Raw genomic sequence first — 22,413 nt, 5'->3', positions numbered from 1 at the left:
GAGGGGAGCCTGGTAGCCTCCCATTAGGACAGGCAGCTAGCCACCCATTCCCACTTTGGGCAGGGCCTGAGTAATGTCAGATTTCCCAATTCCTCAGGACACATTCGGTAGGGAACATTTCCCATTCCCACTGTTAGAGAAATAAACCTTTTCTGATGCACTTATACTCTTAGAAGAAAACTAGAAACATTTTTCCAGACACAGAGAGATATGGCAACAAAGCATCCAATCCCAGCAGATCTGGACCACTCTGCCAGGTCTCCGGGGTCTCCTCTTGTCTGAGTTCTGAGCTGTGGGAGGTGTGAGGTTGGTGGAGCATGGGCCCCACATTCCACAGATTTAGATCTGATTTAGATCTGATTCTCTCCTTCCTTCATTTAATAAATATTTTCTGAGCACCCGCTGTGTGCAGACCCTGGGCTCAGTACCAGGATCCAGTGATGAGCAGAGATCTGGTCCCTGCTCTCAAGAGCTTGGACTCCATCGAGACAGACAGATGTCAGGTGACAAATGGCACACACAGATCACTGCAATTGTGCTAAGTGATCTGAAGGACATGTCCAGGGGCGATAAAAAGATACACACAGGGAAGGGATGGGGGGGGCGGTGACCCAAATTAGATAAAGTACGCTGTCTGGGAAGATCTTTTTGGAGGAAGGGCACTAGTTGGCCAAGCTAATCCAGCGAGCTACTTCTCCGCAAACTCGTTATCACCTGTCTCCTTTTCCTTCCTCCTCAGCACTCACCACTGTGGACAATAACCATCTGTGCAATTATTTGTTCACTGTCATTCAGCCCACCTTCCCCACTACCCTGGAAATGCTACGACAGTAAAGACAATGTCAGTCTTGTTGGCCCTGGAATCCTCCCCAATTAACCTTTGAGTGAGGGCATGAATGGATGAATGAATGAACCCTGCTTCCCTGGGCCTTGATCTCTTCATCCCCACAAATGGGAGTAACAATGCCTTTGGCCATGTTGCTGGGAGATCCGGGGCACACTGCCTGTATTCAATGAGTGGGGCTTGGCGCTGGCATAACTTGGAATGAGTGGGATATTGTAGGAAGGGATTTAGGAGCAGGAGAGGAAACCGGACTCCTCTACCCTGTGATCAAACCACTCGTGGAGTCCACCTGAGTCAGGACTGCAAAACAACTTCAGAAAGACGGGCCAGGACATACGGGGAGCCCTCCCCTTAACAGCAGGCAGGTAAGTAGTTCCCCAGGGAGAGCATCCACTGATGCAGTCCCCACACAAATCTTGTGTCACCCACTGGGCCAGTGAGTGGGTGACAAGTACCCAAGCATGCCCAGGGTCATCTTCTGGTTTCCTGGCTCCTTGAAGCAGGCCTGGGAGACAGGCATTCCTGTGCCAGCACAGTCACGTGTACCAGGCAGGTGATGGGTGAGAGGGGCAGAGAGATGAGAGAGCAGCATGAATACACATGACCCCTGCCCACGTGGTCTCACCTACGGCGGCAAGCCTTCACCGACCAAAGACGGCAGCCAGGGACGGTGGAGAGGCCATGAGTCCTGCGGGGGAGCCGGGGGTCATGCCCTGCTATGGGCCTCAGTTTCCCATTGGTTAAGTGGCACCATTAATTCCCCTCATAGATCAAGGTGGAAACTATAAAGTCATGAGTGCTACGAGGTGACAGGTGATTTCATCTACCTCTCTCTGCGCCAAGTTTTGGATTTGCCTGTGCACAAATTGTGTGCTGACTGTCCCCTAAGCCAGCATTTCCCAAAGTGTGGCACCTATGCCACCGGTGTGACCTGGGTGATTTCAGGCCATGTGGGGACCTGGTGGTTAAATGGCATCAGACTTCACAGTGAGGCCATTCCCTGTTCAGCTCTCATTTGAGTGTTCCGAGAACATCAAAGAGAACGTCTCGAGGCGGTGCTATCCAGCTGTCATCCTCTCGTTTCTCTAGCACTTGCTAACATCCCTTTTTTAACAGACCCAGCTACTGTAGCAGGCACCAGCTAGCTAGAACGGAACAGGCTTGCAATTATTTGTATCTATTTGTGGCAGGTGATACTGCTTTTCCATTTTCAAAGATGTTATAAAGTTACCTTTTATAAATAAACATGTTAAATTCAAAAACTGAGTAGTTTCCATAAAAGTTATTGAGTAAATAACACATGTTGTTTAAGAACACACCCCCAAATTAGGGAGATGGTACCAGAATGGTGGGAGATTGCATATACTGACTACAGTTACCACCTCTGCCAGTGACACATGTATCAAGGCCCGTCCTTTTTTCTTCCTCCTGGGTCCACGGCCCAATCAGATCTCCTGACCCCTGTGGAGTTGGGTGAGGCCAGTTCCCCGGGTCAAGGCAGAAGTGATAGCACCACATCCAGACCCTCCACGGCCTCCCTTTCTCTCCCCGCACTGCCGGGCCTCAGAAAGAATCCAACATCCTCTTGAGGAAGAACCACAAGACGGAGGGCAGGGTACCTGCGAGGGGCATAGCATCCCCACCACCTTGGGAATGAACTTCCGTTGCGTTAAATCACTGAGATTTTCAGGTTGTTTATGGGAATTAGCTGACTTAGGCTAATACAAAGGGGCCATCTCTAGTCCAGTTTCTATATACCAGCCTGACATCCTGGTGCTTTTCTCTGTAAAGAATAATAACTGAGCACCTAACAGATACCAGGCATAGTCTGAAGGGCTTTACAGAGATGAGCTCAATTAGTCCTTCATGACAGCGCTGGGAACCAGGCATTATTGAGTAGTGGGCTTTATCTTTCAGTGAGGCGACTGAGACCCAGCGGGCATCTTGCCCAAAGCCACACATTTGGGAAGTGGTGAAGCCGAGACTTGAACCCAGGACTTTTGGAGATGCACAAAGCCGTTACTTTGCCACAGTGCGACGCAGCCTCTGCTGAGCACATCACCCAGGAACTGCTGTGCCCTGACTATGTGCCAGTCCCTGGGCTGGGTCCTGCAGGAGACGGCACAAGTGACACTGCCATGGCCTGGAGCCCGGCAAGCCAGGCGGGAAGGGAGCAAGGTTGCCGCATGGCACAGAGCCGGATGGAGACAGGAGAGCGCAGTCAGGGAGGGCTCCGGGAAATCTCGGCACATCACCACTCCCCAAGAACAGGGAGGGCTCACAGAGGTGGTGGATAAGGCTTAAGGCTGGCCCAGGAGGGTGGGTGCGATCTCAGCCTGCAGAGACGAGTGGAGAGATGCGTCTCATCCGAGCCAACAGCCACCTCCTGAATCCACAGGAATTAGCCGGGGCCTGGCCTACCACCCTGTCTAGTAAGGGGACTGAAAGACCGTGGGATGAGTCTTTAACATGCTTCCCTGGATGGTGCGGGTCATGGCCGCCGGTTCTCCTGTTCTCCCCCTCCCCTACTCTCCTCTCTCCCTCCCTTTCCCTCCCTTGACAGCAGTGGATCGCTTGTCTGTCGCAGACTTCCTGACCCATCCCTAACCCCTTTCTGATCTCGGGGCCACGAGACTGGACTTTTCGCCTTTCCGGCCCAACCCCAGGGCAGTGGCGGTGGCGGGGGGGGGGGGGGGTGGCCTCGAGGGGTCGGTGCCAAGAGGAGAGAAAAGACCAGACCATCCTCGGCTCCCCCTCCCCTACCCCCGCCAGATGGCAAGGCTCGCAGCCGTCGTGGCAATGAGGCCGCTCACCTGCGCGGGCCACTCGTCACACGCAGACTGTGGTGGATTTGGCCTTCAGTGGCATCACGCCTTACGGCTACTGCCTAATCGGTGCTTGCAAAGATGGTAAACCTATGCTACGCCAGCGAGATACAGGAGACTGGACTGGAACATTTTTGGGTCATGAGGGTGCTGTTTGGGATGTAACATTAAATAAGGACGCCACCAAAGCAGCTACAGCTGCTGCAGATTTCACAGCCAAAGTGTGGGATGCTGTCTCAGGAGATGAACTGATGACCCTGGCTCATAAACACATTGTCAAGACTGGATTTTACGCAGGATAGTAATTACTTGTTAACCGAAGGACAGGATAAACTGTTACGCATATATGACTTGAACAAACCTGACGCAGAACCTAAGGAAATCAGTGGTCATACCTCTGGTATTAAAAAGGCTCTATGGTGCAGCGAGGATAAACAGATCCTTTCAGCTGATGATAAAACTGTTCGCCTTTGGGATCATGTTACTATGACAGAAGTGAAATCTCTAAATTTGAATATGTCTGTTAGCAGTATGGAATATATTCCTGAGGGAGAGATCTTGGTAATAACTTATGGACGATCTATTGCTTTTCACAGTGCAGTAAGTTTGGACCCAATTAAATCTTTTGAAGCTCCTGCAACCATCAATTCTGCACCTCTTCATCCTGAGAAAGAATTTCTTGTTGCAGGGGGTGAAGATTTTAAACTTTATAAGTATGATTATAATAGTGGAGAAGAATTAGAATCCTACAAAGGACACTTTGGTCGCATTCACTGTGTGAGGTTTAGTCCTGATGGAGAACTCTACGCTAGTGGTTCTGAAGATGGAACACTGAGACTATGGCAGACTGTGGTAGGAAAAACATATGGCCTTTGGAAATGTGTGCTTCCTGAAGAAGACAATGGTGAGCTGGCAAAGCCGAAGATCAGTTTTCCAGAGACACTGGAAGAGGAGCTAGAAGAAATTGCTTCAGAGAATTCTGATTCCATCTATAGTGCAACTCCTGAAGTTAAGGCGTGAGCATCAGGCAGATGTACACAACTTATGGACTAAAACAGAGAAAAGCATCAGCCTCCAGAGTTACTCTCTGCTTAAGGTAAACATGAGCAGTACACAATGAGGAATATGAATTAGCTCCAGTGCTGGAACTAACCAACTTGGTGATACCTGTAACTGAAAACACCAGAGTATCAGCTGGAGGCAGATGGAGTTATACTCTTGTAGTACGATGGTCTGTTGTCTTTTTAATGAATATGTGCAAACCAACACCCAATTTCTCTTATTACAGTTAGATTTCTTGTAGCTGTTTATGTTATTATGAGAGGGAAAATATATTGACCTATTTTTCGGACTTCTCCCTTAAAGCAGAAAGCGTTTTTTTTTTTTTTTTGCATTAGTTATAAAGAAGAGGGGGAGGGCTTCCCTGGTGGTGCAGTGGTTGAGAGTCCGCCTGCCGATGCAGCGGACGCGGGTTCGTGCCCCGGTCCGGGAAGATCCCACATGCCGCGGAGCGGCTGGGCCCGTGAGCCATGGCCGCTGAGCCTGCGCGTCCGGAGCCTGTGCTCCGCAACGGGAGAGGCCACAAAAGTGAGAGGCCCGCGTACCGCCAAAAAAAAAAAAAGAAGAGGGGGAATACATGATAAAGTAACTGGTTTGATCTCTCTTTCATTGTACACTGCTTCTGAACATCTAATTGTTTTTAGTTGTCTAAATAAAATGCCTAAAAATAAAGCTTCCCTGGGCTGGATGAAGTACTCCTAGTTCTTTCAAGGCTACTCTTATGGCTCCTACAGCCCTCTCTACTGGCTCTTCTTTCAGAGGGCATAGGGCATAATGGAAAGATTGCGGCATGGGGGGGCCAGACCACTCCACACCCCGAAACCTCCTACCCCCTCAGAAGTGATACGGGTGCCCAGTGCGGTGCGGCCTGCACCAGCAGAGCAGAAAGTGTCACTGCTAACGATGAACACGTGAAACTGCACAAGGGATTCTAGACACTGGTGGTCCGCTTCCCTATAGGAGGGCCAGCTGACAGTGAAGATGGTCAGGAGAAGGACCGCTGATCAATAGGGAGTGATACGGCGGGGGCAGCCTGGCAAATGCTGCCTGATCCAGCTGAAGGGCAGTGCCACCAGTGACAACATGTGGATGCCAGGTACCCCTGACAGGATGTGCTGAGAAGGGCACTCCACCCACGACCCAGTGTAATCGCGAGAAAACATGAGACAAACCCAGAGTGCGGGACGTTCTACAGGACATTTGGACAGTGTTCTTCAAGACTGCCAAGGTCATGAAGAACAAGAAAGACTGACGGTGGGAGGAAATGGGAGACGGGGATTGACACATATCCACTATTGATACTATGTATAAGATAGACAACGGAGGGCTTCCCTGGTGGCGCAGTGGCTGAGAGTCCGCCTGCCGATGCGGGGCACGCGGGTTCGTGCCCCGGTCCGGGAAGATCCCACATGCCGCGGAGCGGCTGGGCCCGTGAGCCACGGCTGCTGAACCCGCACATCCGGAGCCTGTGCTCCGCAACCGGAGAGGCCACAACAGTGAGAGGCCCACGTACCGCAAAAAAAAAAAAAAAAAAAAAAAAAAAAAAAAAAAAAACCGATGGGAACATACTGTATAGCACAGGGAACCCTACTTAATGAACTGTGGTGACCTAAATGGGAAGGAAATCCAAAAGGGAGGGGATATATGCATATGTATGGCCGATTCATTGTGCTATACAGTAGGAGCTAACACAACATTGTAAAGCAACTATACTGCAATAAAAATTAACTTAAAAAATAAAATAAATAAAATTTTAAAAAGAAAAAAAAAAAAAGACTGGGGACTTCCCTGGTGGTGCAATGGTTAAGAATCCGCCTGCCAACGCAGGGGACACAGGTTCGATCGCTGGTCCGGGAAGATCCCACATGCCGCGGAGCAACTGAGCCCGTGCGCCACAACTACTGAGCCTGCGCTCTAGAGCCCGCAAGCCACAACCACTGGAGCCCGCGCTATACAACAAGAGAAGCCACCACAATGAGAAGCCCACGCACCGCAATGAAGAGTAGCCCCCGGCTCGCTGCAACGAGAGAAACCGCGCACGCAGCAATGAAGACCCAACGCAGCCAAAAATAAAAAAATTAAAAAAAAAAAAAACAAAAACCGAGGAACTGTCCCCAACCAGAGCCTGGGGGGACGTGACCACTGAATGCAATGTTGGAACTTGGATTGGATCCTGGAGCAACAAAAGGACATTAGTGGAACAAAACTGCTTTTAAATTTTATATTATTTTGAGACTTTGCTTCTTTGGGGCACACTGTTCACCCCATCTGGCTGCGAGAGCTCTCTACAGTCTGTGGGCTGGCAGTGTGCTGATCTTTTAAAGTTTCTTTCCCTACCCAATCCCCACCTTTCTGGTGGTTTCAGTGAGGTCAGTTAGGTGTGCATCCTGCAGCTTAATTGGCTTAAAATGTGCTCTCCTTTGGTGTGATCTCTTTGGGGGCCGACTGGGAGAAAGAAAAACCAACAGTGTAACTGTTTTGATACTGGAAATTGATGTGTCCTTTTGAAATAAAGAACCAGTCCCTCAAAAAAAAAAAAAAAAGGACATTAGTGGAAAACAGGTGAAATCCAAAAAAAAAAATCTGGGGAACACTGGATTGGAGGTATCTGTACCATCTTTACAAATTTTCTGTAACTCTATTCCAAAATTAAAGTGTCTTTAATTTTAAAAAAAGAGAGACGCCAAATACCAGAACTAAAACATTAGTTCCGTGAGGTTGGGGGGGGGGGCAGGAACTATCTGTCTGGCTCAGTGCTATATCCCCAGCTTCGAGAACAGTGCCTGGCACACAGTAGGCCTTCAAGAAATATGCTCAACGAACAAATGACTCCACCACCCCAGCCTGTTCCTGGCCTGTTGACTGGGGCTCCAGAGACGAGCCAGAGAAAGGACAGGATGGCCAGCCCCACCTGCTCCCCACAGGAAGGGCTGCACCCCTCTCCCCGCCTCCCCAGCGGGGGCTCAGCGGTAATCTCCTGCCCAAAGATGTACAGTGTCACAGATACTGGAAATGGTCACCTAGGCCCAGCCCCCTTCCCCGCCAAGGTTTCCATGGCAATAAATTGTAAACACAACTAAGTAGACAATAGCTGACATCGGGGGTTTCCATGGAGTGCCCCCCCAAAATCGAGGTGATTATGCTCCCCTCTGGGACACGCAAGTGTGGTTAAGTAAACCAGCTCTGGAATCACAGAGTGTTCCACTTGCCTGTGGTTTGTGTGACCTTGGCCAAGTCCCGTCCCCTCTGTGTCCAGCATCCTCATCAGGCAAATGGGAATGACACCTGGTTCCTACGTGATGTGAGGATGAACTGAATCCGAGAAAGGCCTTCAGCCTGGCACTTGATAAATGGGCACTGTTGGGGGCACTGTGGTCACAGCACAGCCCTGGGACATCACCTGAGACACCCTGAGGGCTGAAGGTTTTAAGGGATCTGGAGAAGGGAGTGCCACTCAAACTGAGCTTTGGCCAGCCCCGGGACTGCTGAGGAGGAAAGACAGGTCCAGCGGCAGAGCTGGCAGTGCCACCCTAGCACCAACCAGAGAAGGGAAGCCCTGGCTACCAGGCCTGGAAGAATTGTGCCCCGAGGATGCCTCTGCCCAAACCTGGGGGTCCCTCGACCCCTCTGCCTCCCGGCTCCAAGCCCAGACCCACCAGACCACCTCCCGAGAGTCCAGGGGCACCATCCCAAGTCCTGTCCACCCGGCGAGTGTGTGCTCATTCACTGATACGTGTGACACACAGGCTGCACGCCGCCAGCCACAGGCCATCATCAGCCCTCAGAAGGCTTTGGTTTGGCCCAGCATAATGTTCAACAGCAATAAAACTGGAAGCAGTTACTAATCATTTTCACACAATTTATCAGACTTTCATCATTTCCTAAAAAACTGGGTAATCTGCAGGGCAACAAGCCACAGACAGCTGCCCCTTCCCAATGGAGCGTCACTCTCTGATGGGCCCCAGCCAGCACCCAACTGCCCCCCGCCCCGTGATACCTGCCCAGGGCCTGGGGACACCTGGGTGTGTGACCATTTGACCATTTTTTCTCCCACCAGAGATTAATGCCTTGGGGTCTGGGGTCACCGTGTGGGTGCCACTTAGAGAGGGGAGCCCAGCTCTGGGTTGAATCGCCCCAGGTGTTCTCACGGGAGCGCATCACTGGTCCTGCAAACCCAAGGGGCCCCGGCTTTACCATGTCCACCCCCCAGATGCCCCTCTGCTCAGGTCTACCAGAGCTCAGCGAGAAGCACGGGGACAATGCTGCCAAGGAAGGCCACGATGAGTGAAACGGTCCCACATTCCACACGAGCTCATCTCATCCTCAAAAAAATCCTGCAAGGAAAGTATGAGCACCCCGCTTTGCAGATGAGGAAAATGGAAGCTTACAGGTCAAGGCAGCCCTCGGAGGAATTTGCAGTGTAGAAGGACATTCTGAACGGGTGGCCCACGACCTAGCACTTTCCCCTGAAGATTTGGAGACACTTGCTCCACACCATGAAGGTACCCTTGGACTCAGCAAAACATCAAAACAAGTCAAATATCACCAGATTTCTTCCAAAGTAGTCAAGGGACATTTTAGTTAAATTCTACATGTCAGTGGCTCCTGATGTGACAGCAAGAGAGAGAATGATAGTGGAGACCTGGTGGACAGTCATAAAAATCGACAATGTCAAGGTACCAGTGAGGCAGAAGAGCACCATGGTGAAGTACCCTGGCTCTCGAATCACAGACCCAAGTTCAAGTCCCAGTCCTGTACTTCCTCAGCTGTGTACCCTGGGCCAGTTCACTTCCCAGCTCTGAACCTTGGCTTCCTGTTTTAAAACTGAATTAATAAAGGAAACAATCAGCAGAGTGAAAAGGCAACATTTTCACTGGGAGAAAATATTTGCGAACCATGTATCTGAAAAGTGGTTAATATCCAAAATACATAAGAAACTCCTTCAACTTCATAGCAAAACACACACATACACACACAACAACAACAACCCCACAACCAAATAACCTGATTAAAACTGGGCAGAGAACTTGAATAGACAGTTCCCCAAAATAAGACAATCGAATGGCCAACAGGTATATGGAAAGATGCTCAACATCACTAATCATCAGGGAAACGCATATCAAAACCACAATGAGATATCACCTCACACCTGTCAGGATGGCCGTCACCAAAATAAACAAAAGATAAGTGTGAAGGATGTGGAGAAACTGGAACTCTTGTACACTGTTCATGGGAATCTCAATCAGTGCAGCCACTATGGAGAACACTATGGAGGATACTCAAAAAATTAAAAATAGAAATACCATATGATCCAGTAATCCCAGGACTGGGTATTTATCCAAAATAATTGAAGTCAGGATCTTGAAGAGATAGACGCAGCATTATTCACAATAGCCAAGATGTGGAAACAATCCAGGTGTCCATGGATGGATGAATGGATGAGGAAAATGTGGTGTATACATATAATGGAATATTATTCGGCCTTTAAAAAGGAAATCCTGGGACTTCCCTGGTGGCGCAGTGGTTAAGACTCTGTGCTCCCAATACAGGGGACCCGGGTTCGATCCCTGATCCGGGAACTAGATCCCCCACGCATGCCGCAACTAAAGAGCTGGCAAGCCACAACTAAGGAGCCCGTGGGCTGCAACTAAGGAGGCCGCGGGCCACAACTTAGAACCAAATAAATAAATAAAAATTTTTTTAAAAAAAGGAAATCCTGCTGTATATGACAACATGGATGAACCTGGAGGACATCATGTTAAGTGAAACAAGCCAGTCACAGAAGGCCAAATATTGCCTCCACTTATATGAGGTATCTAAAATAGTTAAACCTACAGAGGCAGAGAGTAGAACGGTGGTTGCCAGGGGCTGGGAGGAGGAGGAGGAAATGGGGAGTTGCTATTCAATAGATATAAAGTTTCAGTTATACTCGTAAGTTCTAGAGACCTGCTGTACAACACTGTGCCTGTCATTAACAATCCTGTAGTGTGAACTTAAAAGTCTGTCAAGAGGATAGATCTCATCTTAAGTGTTCCTAGCACAATTTTAACAAATTGAATAGTATGACTATAAAGTGATAGCATTACAGTTTCTTGGAGGGATGAAACTTCTGTAACCAGACTGCGGGGGTGGTTACACGATGTAAAGTCTTGACTTCCACAGAAGAATACACCAAAAAGGGCCACTTTTACTGTATGTTAATTAAAAAGATAAAATAAATAAATAAATAATCATCTAAAAAAAAACGAAAGATAAAATATAGAAAAATAAATGACTAATAATCGTATCTATCTCATGGAGCCAGTGTGACTTTCAAGTCCAATGACATGCCCAGCACAGAGTGCAACACATCACCAGCTGAGGAACCATCAGGCATTACTATTAAGATTCGCCTTTTGCCTCCTTTCCTCCTCCAGAGCAATTCGGGCCCCAGATGGCAACTCAAGAGAGAAAAGCATCACCGGCACCCAATGTTCAGGGACCTGTGACTAAAGTTTGGTAACAGCCAGGCCTCTCATCTCAAATAGGGTTTCCACCTTTTGGATAAACAGAACATTCAGTCCCTTTCAAACGGATCTTGCTTCCTGTCCAGCTGTGCTGCCCAGCAGATTCCAGAAGGAAGCATTCAAGCGAAGGATTTTACTGTCAGGTGTGTGTGCTGGTCTCCCAGGGACCCCTAGATGCGCCAGCTATGTGACCCAGCATCTCTGGGGGTCAATTTCCCTGGATGTAAAATAGGAATAATGCCCACTCAGAGCATGAGGAGATTTGTAAAGCGCCTTACGTATCCCCGAGCTCTTGGTAGTACAGGGAACCCTGAGTTCCTCCTGCCTCTCCCAAGGGGTCAAGACTTTTAAAAACCAATACATACTACTGTTGGCAGGTTTTTTTCCCATCCGGTACTTTTCCTGCACAGACACCAAGGTAATTAAGTTAACAGACCTAAATGTTAATGTTGACAACAGACAATTAGGCTAATTACCACTTCCTTAAAGGAACAATTACAGCTGTGCTTCCCAAACAATATTCTGAGAAATGGTACTGGCCGCCCTATGAAGAACAAGGGTGGCTTAGACAGTAAGTTTGGCAAAAGCTGGGCTGAGTGACTCAGGTTCCTTTTGTGCAGGACTTCTCAGAGCCTTTAGTAAGTTATGCACGTGCTGTGGATCTCCAAATCGGGGACCCATTATGGAGCGGCACAGTCTGGGAGATGCTGAGTTAGTCAATCTTACTGTACATTCAAATCACCAGGGGATCTTGCATTTCCAACAAGCTCCCAGGTGATGCTGAAGCCGCTGGTGTGGGGACCTCACTTTGAAAAGCAAGGATATCCATGGAAAGGTAACCCCACCACCACTGCCCTGCCTTAGTGACAGCTTTACTAGTGAAGAACAGTCCCAGAGGCAATGTGCTTGCAGTGGGGGGACAGATGGGACCAGACTCTACTCCCCAACCTCCCCTCCAAAGACCCACTCTGGCATCTGGCTGCCCCCGTGCTCTCGGCCTGCTAAATATGGGTTCTCTGGATCTAGAGCAGTCTTCTCAATCTTAGCTGTGCACTTGGAATCACGTGAGGACCTTTATAAAATACTGATGCCTGAGTCCCCCACCCTCAGATCCTGATTACTGGGTGTGGAGCACCACCTGAGTTTGGGGATTTTTAAAACTCCTCCAGTGATTCTAACATACAGCAGAGCTGATGTTCACTGATATAGAGGTGGTGGGTAAGCCTCACCCCAAATGCCCTCCTCACACCCTGCCTGCCTCTCCAGTACCTGATGAAAACTGCCCAGGAGCAACTCCAAAATAAAAAATGAAAGGATTACCAGATGGGAAACAGAACTTAACGAGGCCACAGCTGGCTAAAGCCCAGTCTCAAGAATATTATGGTATCAGGAATCCAAACCGCCTCAGGAGGAGAGATTTTTCCATCCCCTTCCACGTCCAGATGAGCAGGTAAACATATGCTCTACACTCTAAAGCCCCAGTGGCCAGAGTGGGAAAACCTGGACCCTCCAGAATGAGATGCTCTAAACTGCTGTGAGACCATAGTGAGGGTTCTTTAAAGACAATTTCAGAATCAGGTGTCAGACCACGAGTCTAGTTAAAAAATAAATAAAAAAATAAAGGCTGATGACTTTAAGCTTCTTCATGAGCACTGCTGGGAAAGGATTAGAGATGAGAAAGCCAAGGAATCCAATTAGAGGGGGTTTCAGTTCTCTCTGAACTCGGTGAATGGAAGGGCAAAGCTTTACAGATGAGCCTATAGGATTCAAGTGGGGCTCTGGAGCACAAGAACAGCATTCCAACCCCAGTGCTTTCTGCTGACCCATCACGTCCCTTAACTCTGCTGCGCTTCCACTGGCTCATCTGTAAAGTGGGATAACAACAGTGTCTGCCTTGCAGGGTTGGTGGGGGATTAAGTGAGCACAGGTAAGATCCTTACCGCAGTGTCAAGCACTAGTAAGTGCTCAATAAATGTGAAATGCTGGCTTGATTTTCACATAATTGTTCCTCCAGTCTGGTCTTTATTTCCCTTTGGCCCTGATTTTTAAGTCTATTTATATATTTTTAAAACTTGTTGTAAAGTACGTGTTTCCGCCAACTTCCCCAAGATCTTTCTGGAATGAGGTAAGGTAGAAATACAGGCACTCACGTAAGCCATTGTACTATCTGCTGAGTGCTGATTATGTGCTCAGAGCCCGCAGTGGTGGTCGGGGATGACCCCAGCACAGGGAGTGAGGGGGGCTGCAGGGGCCCCCCCCGGGCAAGGCCGCATGGGGAGCTAAGGAAATCGTACTTGATCAGAGCAATGGGCCCCACTTGACGGTTGAAACCAGAATGTGAAAAAAATCAGGTCAACTTTGGAAAGCTCCCCTGGGGTTCTAAGATCTGGGGTCTCTTGGAGATGAGAGACCACTTGGAAGGCCAGACTGAGAGGCGATGGAGGCCGAACCAAGGCGCCACAGCAGGGATGGCATCACAGGCGTGTGAACTGTGCAGTCGCACAGGGTCCTGTGCTCAGAGCGCTGCGTCTAGGCTTAGTCTAATGCTCTGCTGTCACCGTCCTGACATTTGTAATACGTTTCCAACAAGGGGTTCTGCGTTTTCATTTTGCACTGGGCCCCACAAATTATGCAGCCGGCTGTACCCTGCAGGGACACCTCACTTGCCCCTACATCTACCCTACAAGGTGAGGCAATGAAGATTGCCATCTCCTTAAAATGAAGAAACTGAGGCTTGGAGAAGGTAAGTCAACTGTCCCAGGGCCCAGATGGTCAATGACAGGACAGGAGCACACCCCCGGTCTTGGGGTTTCAACTCAGAGGCTGCCGTCGCGGGGAGCCGGCCAAGTCTGCGCGCCTGAAAGCCATGCTCAGGCTCTCCTGGGCCTGGGCTGCAGGAAATGCCCCCCCTCCCCCGCAGCCTGAGCCAGAGACAGCAGGTGTTCTGGCCCCTGCCAGCCGGAACCGGGTCCGGGCAGGGCCAACGCCCCACGGAACTGGGTCACGAGGCCAGTTCCACCACTGCAAGGTCCAGCGATTAATGAAACAATGCACCAGGAGCAAAACAAACACAAGTCGTCTTTGAAGGCCTCGGGTCCCTCCTCTGTACTCTGCCTATTCCCCACCGCCAACTACAATTTAGAGAAGAGCACATTCAAGGAAAGAAGGGGGAAAATTAACCACCCATAGCTGAAAAGGTTCCCAGTAAAGGAAGAACTGGAACATCAAACCACACCATGCCTTTGGCTTCCTTGACAGACTCTGAGAGACATATCCTGGGGGCGAATGTGGCCCGGGCACTATTCTAGGCACTGGAGTTACAACAGTGAATGAAACAGATAAAGATCTTTGCCCTAGGGAGCTCATGTTTTCATGGCAGGAAAAAAGAGAATAAGCATAAAATAATTAAGTGAATTATACAGTGTTAGGAAATACAGGTGTTTCGATGAAATAACACAAATAATGAAAAGAGTGGCCAATATTTATTGGGTGCGTACTCTGTATCTAAATGCTTTACACACACTGGCTCAGTTAATCTTCTCAACAACGGGTACTGTTCTCATCCCCATTTCACAGACAGGAAAGCACACAGGAGGTAAGGTGCACGAGGTCCCACAGGCACTAGGAAAACAAGGAGTTCTGGTAAGAAAGAGCAAGATGTTCCTTTTCCCCCTTCCTGATTGTGTTCTGTATTAAGGAGAGCAAAACGATCAGGAAGCCTGGTCTTCTCCCTGGCCTCGAACTGGGAGGGGGGGGTTCAACCAGAGCATGACCCTCTCCATTTCCCCATGGTTTTTAAGAGGTCTGACAGGGCTGTGGGACCCTCCAAGACCTCCCTTTTCTCCCACAGCTAAGGCTTTGCAGCTAACAGACCCCAGTTCGAATCCCAGCTCCACCAGCTCACCACTGCCTGGCCCTGGGCAAACAAGTCACATGTCACCCAGCTCTGCAGTGGGGCACATGGCGGAGGGCTGAGCACGGAGCAGACACTCAGTAAACGTTTGATCAATGAACACTGAAGTGCGCATACAGTGGACCCTTCCTTAGAAGCTGAGACCTGGAATGAACACATCTTAAGAAGTGTAGGTTACTAGGCTCGTCCTCCAAGGTGTGAATGGGAAGTGTTGAATCCATTCTCACTGTTCTGTGGTGGCACAAGCCTTCAAGGAAATTGATTAAAACACCTCATTAAGCTGGGGCCCCCATGGTACCTGGACACTCCTAACCTCCAACTCAAGGGGCACCAGGTCAGGAGCTGTGTGGGACCCGGGACCCTGGCCCACGCTTCAATCTAGGTCCCATGAGGTCCAGGGCAAGACCCTCAGCCCTCAACTTCCTCCTCCTAAAATGGGAGATTAGGTGCAGAGTGAATGAATTCTATGCCCAAAAGCAGTGACTTCCCCAATAAGGTCAGAATCACTGGAACCTACTGAATCACAAAGGGATGTGGGGCGAGGGCAGGAATTATCAGCTTGGGTAAGGGGAGACTTTATGGAACCAGGAATCAATGTGCCAGCTACAGCCCTCTCATGTCCTGAATGTTAACCGTCAGTATGAGGACTGCTCCTGAATTCCATCACAGGGGCTTTCCTTGTATGAAAATGCCCTGGGTCTGCAAGCATTTGTCTGAGACCCTGGTGCCAGCCCCAGGGCTGCATGGAAGGGGCAGGCTGTTTGTGGGATGGCAATGGTGCCCAGGGCAGGCTGACTACCACATCAGTCAGTGCAAGAGGTGCGAGGCCAATGTTTTCTCCATGCTTAAACTGCAACATGCCCACATGCCATGGGGGTCACTGCCAGGCTTTTCTTCCCAGGAAGGCTGTCGCTTTACCCTGACTTCATTCACACCTGTAGGGAGGGAAGGAGCTGGCAGGGACCAGAATCCCTATTTTGTAGATGAGGAAGTGGCCTCATGGAGAGGCTGCTTGTCCACTAACCTCCCACATCTGAGCTCTGCACCCCTCCGGGCTCTGAATTAAGCTCTTCTCATGCACTCAGCCCTCGCAGGTGGGACTTTATTTTTAGCCCCAATTTGCAGGTGGTGACACAGAGATACTGAGAGGGCTCAGACACTTGCTCAAGTCATCAAGCTGAGTAGCTAAGGGGAGGTCTGAACCCAGAGCCTTCACCCCTAACTTCTATAATATACCAAGCTGTTCAGTGGAGGGAGCAGAGCCAGGATTCTGATCCAGCTCCTCCCCACTAAAGCCCTGCTATTTTTCTGGCTATACACCACAGGGTGGCTGCCTCAGGCCAGGGCGTCCCCTGGGGCTCCATACCTTAAGGGAAAGTCTGCATGTAGACCCCCTGTCAGGCAGGCTTCCAGAAGGCCTAGCCCAGCACAACGTGGACCATGAAGCGGCTGCACCCCACAAAGGGCCCATTGTGGTGACTGTAGAAAGCCAAGGGCAGATCAGGCTAGGCCCTCTGCAAAGCCCTTCCCACAGCTCCCTTACCTCCTCCCCTCCCCCATGGAGCCCCCATACCCAGAGCACAGGACCAGGACTGGCTGAGGTACAGGCCTCCGGTTCGGCCCAGTCAGGGAGAAGCTGAGCCTATGGAAACCTGAAACCCTCCAGCAGCTGTCTGGCGGGATGGGTCTGCACACCCCTGCGGATCCCTGGGGGCTCATCCGAGGTGCCCTGGACACACCTGTCAGCTGGGGTGGGGTTCACGAAAGGAGGCTCTGTAGAGGAGACGAAGGGGATGGCTTGTCTGCTCCTATCTAGGGGAGGGAGGAAACCTGTTTCCCAGCATGGGGGGAAGGGGATGCGAGTTTGAGAGGTGTCGGGGAAGCCTGGGGAGGGGGCTCCGCGGAGGGAAGGGGCGGAGCGGCCCGAGAGGCGGGTGGCCTAGCTTCCCGCTGCACGAGGAGGCCCTCCGAGGCTCCAGCTGGCTTTGTGTGCGGCAGGGGGGCCCGCCCGGCGTCCCCGAGGGCCTGCCGAGGCGTGCACACGGCGAAGGGCCGCTTTTGCGTTCCAGGCGGGAGGGGTCCGCGGCGTGCCCGAGCATCCCCCGCGCCCGCGGAGGGGGCTCCCCGGTGGCCGGGGTCGCCACACTCACCTCCTGAAGTCAAAGGGCATCGTGCCGCCGCCGCCGCTGCCGCCGGGGGTGGGAGCCCTGCAGGCCAGGTGGGCCGCGGCGCCGCGTGGGTCCCAGCCCGCTGCCAACGCCTCCGCCGGCCGCCCCGCCCCCGCCGGCCGCCCCCAGCCATCCACACTCGCTGCTGCCTCCCGCCGCCGGGAAGTGACGCTCCGCGCAGCCCATTGGGCGCCGCCACCGCCCCTGGCCGCCCCTTCCGCCGTCCTGTTAAAGGGGCCCGGGGGCTTGAGGGCCTGGGGGCCTAAGGGGCTGGGGGCTGGGGGCTGGGAGGGGGAGGGGCTGGCCTTGGTGGGCGCGCGATGTGGGTCGAGGCTTGGAGAGGAAGGGAGCACCCAAAGACTCCCGCGTTCATTCCTTCCAAAAGCCCCCGCACTGTGTGTTCCATCACTTTCTCTCTGTGTGACCTTGAGCAAATCCCTCTACCTCTCCGGGCCTCCTCCGTTGTTTTGCGTTTGTAAAACAGTTTCCTTGGGTTGTGAAAATTAAATGGAATGGTCCAGATGTGGGCTACACACAGCGTCTAACTCTGAGTAAAGGGCCTGATACTGAGAAAGAAAGGAGGAAAGCAGGCAGGCCTAGATTTGTAAAGGGGACCCACCACGTCCCTGCTGTGCCTCTCTGGGGAAGATGCTTGGCTTCTCTGAGCCCACACCCCTTTCCACGGCTGCACAAAGAGGATGATGACACTTACTGGAGGAGCTTTTTCCTGGGGATCAAATGAGACAGTTGGGAGACTGCTTAGTGTGATGCCTGGCACCTAGTAAGGGCTCGTCACGTGAAGCTATTGTGGTTGGCCTGGTAGCTCTACCTCTCTGCTTGCATCTTCCATTTGTGGTTCATTCTGATGGTATTCACCAGGCCGGCTCCGAGCCCGGTCTATTCAGGACAGTAGACTAAGACCTGCCTTGTGACTTGGCCCACCCGGGACCTCTCCTGAGCCTTAGTTCCTTCTGCGAAATTCACAGGTAATCAGCATCTCCTTCCGGGATTGCTGGGTTAGAGGAGTTGGTAGTTGTAACACAACACCCAGGTAGAGGATACTCATTCTGAACTTTCCCTCTATGGTTGGCCCCACCTCCAAGGTTGTGGTAACAAAAGAGCTTGAAAAACCCCAGGGGAGGAAGGTGGGGGCTCGTGTTCAAAAAGCAGGGCCAGCAGGCAGTTTCCTCATCTATAAATAGGGGGAAATGGTGGTACCTGTTCCTCTGGGAGAATTCAGAATGCACGGTGCCAGTTCCCGTCCGGTGTAGAGTGTGGGCAGTGAACCAAACTCTTCCCCTGGACCATACACCCAGTTGGCTCTCCTTCCCTTTGCCCTCCAGCATTCCCTTTTCATTCATTCATTCAACAAGGGGCCTGGCACTCTTGGGAGAGAGGGAAATCTCAGCCAGAACTCAAAACCTGGGGGCAGCAAGAAGGTTGAAGGGGCCTTGGGTAGCCACTGAGCCCAAAGGACTGTTTGTTGGCCCAGGCCTGTGCAGGAGGGGAGTCATGGAGTAGTGGGCATTTGACCACGAGTCCTCCCTCTCAAAATGTGGTCCACAGTCTGCTGGTGGTCCACAGGGCAACTGCTTAGGCACCCTGGGGCAAATTCTCAGCCCCAGCCCAGACCTACTGAACCAAGTGTGCATTTCGCCTGATCTCCAAGTGATTCACTGGCACATTTAAGTTTGAGAGGTGCTGCGATAAAGGACCTTGCTTTGGTGGGATGCAGAGGGTGGGGGGGCTTTTGCATTTGCTCTTTCTTTGGCCTTGAGCATGTTCCTATCTCTGCCTTGCACCTTGCTATACGGACAGAGAATGTGCATGTCTCCCAATAGATTCTCACTTTCTTCATAACTGTTAACTATGGTAACAGAACCCATACTCGAGTCATACTGCATGGGATCACATTCTAGCCTGTCCGCTTACTAACTTATTTTACTTCTGTACCTCAGTTTTCTCATCTGTAAAATTGGGGCAATAATAGTACCATCCTCATAGATCTGTTGTGAGGATAAAATGTGTTGATGAGTGTCAAGGACTTAGGACAGTGCCCGGCACAGAGTAAATGCAAGAGAGGGTTGACTATGGTTGCTATTTTTGCATGATGATGGAGCTCCCAGTTTTTGGCTGGGCATATGAGTGTGTTCAGAATGAGAGTTGTATTTCCCAGCTTCTCTTGCAGCTAGGTGTGGCCATGTGACTAAGTTCTGGCCATTGAGGTGTAAGGGGAAGCATCTTGTGGCTGCTTCAGGGATTATTGGTGGATATTACCCACTGTGTCCCTTTGTCCATCTGGCTGCCCAGGATGTGGATGCCACCATCCTGACCCATGTGGTGAAGGCCATGCAGAGCAGAGCAACAAGATAGAAGGAGCCTGGGTCCCTGCCACTGAATGGCACAGTACCTGTTCTCAAACACCTCCCCAGACTTCTGAGCAAGAGAGAAATAAACATGTCTTGTTTAAGCTACTGTTATTTTGGATTTTCAGACACTTACACCTGAACCTAATACTAATACACCTGCCCAGCCTAGTTAATTTCTTGGCTTGGTTCAACTACCATGTACAGAGTGGGCCAGGTCCCCCATTATATGCTCACATGCCACCCGTAGGTTTTTTGGGGGGAGAATTTGTCACAATTTGTGAAGAGATTATTAATTGGCTAGTGTCTACCTCCCCATGTTGACTGGAAGTTCTCCATGGAGGATGGATGTCTGTTTGCTCACCATCTTATCCCAGCATCCAACCACAGCCTGCACATGGGGGGTGGGGGGACAATAACTATATATCAAAGGCTGAATGGAGGTTTTCCAGAGAGGCAGACCTTCCCACAGAACAGACGGGATGGGGAGGGGGCACATCAACAAGGATCTCTGTGGGGACACTTGAGGTCTGTAAGCAGACCAAGCTGCCAGTCCCAGATGGCCCATCAGCCCAAAAGACAGTATGAGATAGAACTAAGGAAATCAGATGTTGTGTTACAGTAAATGGGAAAGCTCTGGATCTCTTTGACCAAGGGAGTGACTTACTAAAAGTTGAGTTTTAGGATTACTAATCTTCCAGGACCCTGTAGTAGCCAGCCTCCAGTGGCTGATATTCCCATGCCCTGTATAATCACCTCCCACATTGCAAAGCACCAAGCTGGGTAACCAACAGGACACTGCAGAAATGACTGCATATGACTCTTCAGGCTAGGTAGTAAAGGCATTGAGGCTTCTGCTTAGGCTCTCCTGAGTCACTTGTTCTGGAGGAAACCAGCTTCTGTGTCATAAAGATACTCAAGCATGGTTAGAGAGGGGTCCAAGTGGCAAAGAACAGAGGCCTCGTGCCAACAGCCATGTGAGTGAGCCATCCTGGAAATGGATCCTCAGCCCTGGTAAGTCTTCAAAGCTGCAGCTCCAGACCACAGCTTAACTACAGCCTCACGAGAAACCCTGATCCAGAACCACTCAATTAAGCTGCTCCTGAATTCCCGACTCTTAGAAACTATGTGAGGTAATAAATGTTTATTTTATGCTACTAAGTTGTGGGTATTCAGTTACACAGTGTAGATAGTTAATAAAGACTCCATCCCCATTTGCTGTTCTACCAGCACCTTCTCCCTGCCTTCCTCCACCTCACTCCCAAATGGCTTAGTGAAATGGTAAAGCACTGAAGTCAGATGACTCTCTAGCTGGGAGACATGGACACATTGCTTAACTAGCTGGCTGTCTGAGCATGAAATGAAGGATAATAATACCTTACCTGTGGCAGGTAGCCTCTAAAATGGTCATCCCAATTAATCCACCTCCTCATATTCAAACCCTTGTGTAATCTCCTTCCTTAGAGTGTAGGCTGAACTTACTGACTCACTTCTAATGAACAGAATATGGCAGATGCGATGGCATGTTGCACCTAAGACTAAGATATAGAAAGATAGTAGCTTCTGTCTCGGACACTCTTGCTGTTTCTAGATCAATCTCTCTGAGCAAGCCAGCTGCCATGTGGAGAGGCCCACATGAGAGAGCTCACAGTGAATCTTTTGGGGCCTCACAACAGCCACGTCAATGAGCTTGGAGGTGGATCCCTCAGCCTCAGTTGAGCCTTGAGATGACTGCAGCGCTGGCCAACAACTTGACTGCAACCTCCCGGGAGACCTTGACCCAGAGGCATCCAGCTGAGCTGCATCTGGATCCTGCAAGATGACAAATGTTTGTTGTTTTAAGCCACTAAGTTTGGGGTGATTTGTTAGGCAGCAACAGATAACAAATACATGGCCCTAAAAGCTTGCTGTAAAGATGAAGCAACATGTACAGGGCCTGGCATAGAGCAGGTGCTAATTAAATGCTTGCTGAATGAATCAATTGATAAACACATGAATGTTCTATAGTGTAGAATGTTCCCTGGATCCAAATGCTCACTGGTCTCCACCCCCTCCTGCCAAACACGTCACCAAAAGTTGTTTGAAGCAGGGAAACGGCCAGGTCAGATTTGTTTTTCTGTAATAGGAGCCTGGTTTGTGTTCCAGGGGTGGGGCTGGTTCAGCTGTGGTCTGGATGAAGAGATTAAGAAATAATAGTCCTTTGTCAGCTCAGAGAGGTCTTGAGGGCAACTTGGGCCTCGTAGCAGGGCCTCAGAACAAACAACTCTCCTTTCTTGCCCCACTAAGTCTCCTGGCCAACTAGAAGACACTCACTCATTCATCCATCCATTCATTCATTATAAGTTATTCAGTGGGCACCTCTTTATGACAGGTCCTCTGGATGTACAAAGGAACATGACACATCCCTGTTTTTAAGGGGCAGGGCGGCAGGGGGCGTGGTGTAAGCAAAAGTGTGGTAACATTACAAAAAATCAGGGTGAGGGGCACCAGTTCCTTGTGCAGGTGCAATTCTGTGGTAAGTGCAGTGGTAGGGGCAGCACTAGAGGTTCTGGGAGGCCAGGAGGGGGTCCCTAATTCCACCCATGGGGATGAAATTGGTCTGAACTCTTTCAGTTCAAGATGACTGAGATCATCTCAAATCAACACACACTACCTAAGGCCAAAAAGAGAGAGAGAGAAAGATAGAAAAAAAGAGAGAGAGAGAGAGGAAGAGAGGAAGGAAGGCAGGGAGG

General features: G+C 50.5%; 1 protein-coding gene and 1 pseudogene across 1 annotated transcript in view; one reads left to right on the top strand and one right to left on the bottom strand.

Moving 5' to 3' along the window:
• ERGIC1 (endoplasmic reticulum-golgi intermediate compartment 1) overlaps window positions 1–17,418 on the bottom strand; it is a 106,140-nt gene extending 88,722 nt beyond the window's left edge. The window contains exon 1 of the mRNA XM_007127542.4: window positions 17,298–17,418. Within this exon, the coding sequence (XP_007127604.1) occupies window positions 17,298–17,317 (20 nt within the window). The 5' untranslated portion in view covers window positions 17,318–17,418. The remainder of the gene's footprint in view (window positions 1–17,297) is intronic.
• LOC102996554 (serine-threonine kinase receptor-associated protein-like) lies at window positions 3,617–4,689 on the top strand (annotated as a pseudogene).
• Window positions 17,419–22,413: the final 4,995 nt, after the last annotated feature.

The sequence above is a fragment of the Physeter macrocephalus genome, chromosome 2 (assembly GCF_002837175.3).
Source record: "Physeter macrocephalus isolate SW-GA chromosome 2, ASM283717v5, whole genome shotgun sequence".
Classification (NCBI taxonomy): domain Eukaryota; kingdom Metazoa; phylum Chordata; class Mammalia; order Artiodactyla; family Physeteridae; genus Physeter; species Physeter macrocephalus.
This window is presented reverse-complemented; position numbering and strand designations above follow the sequence as displayed.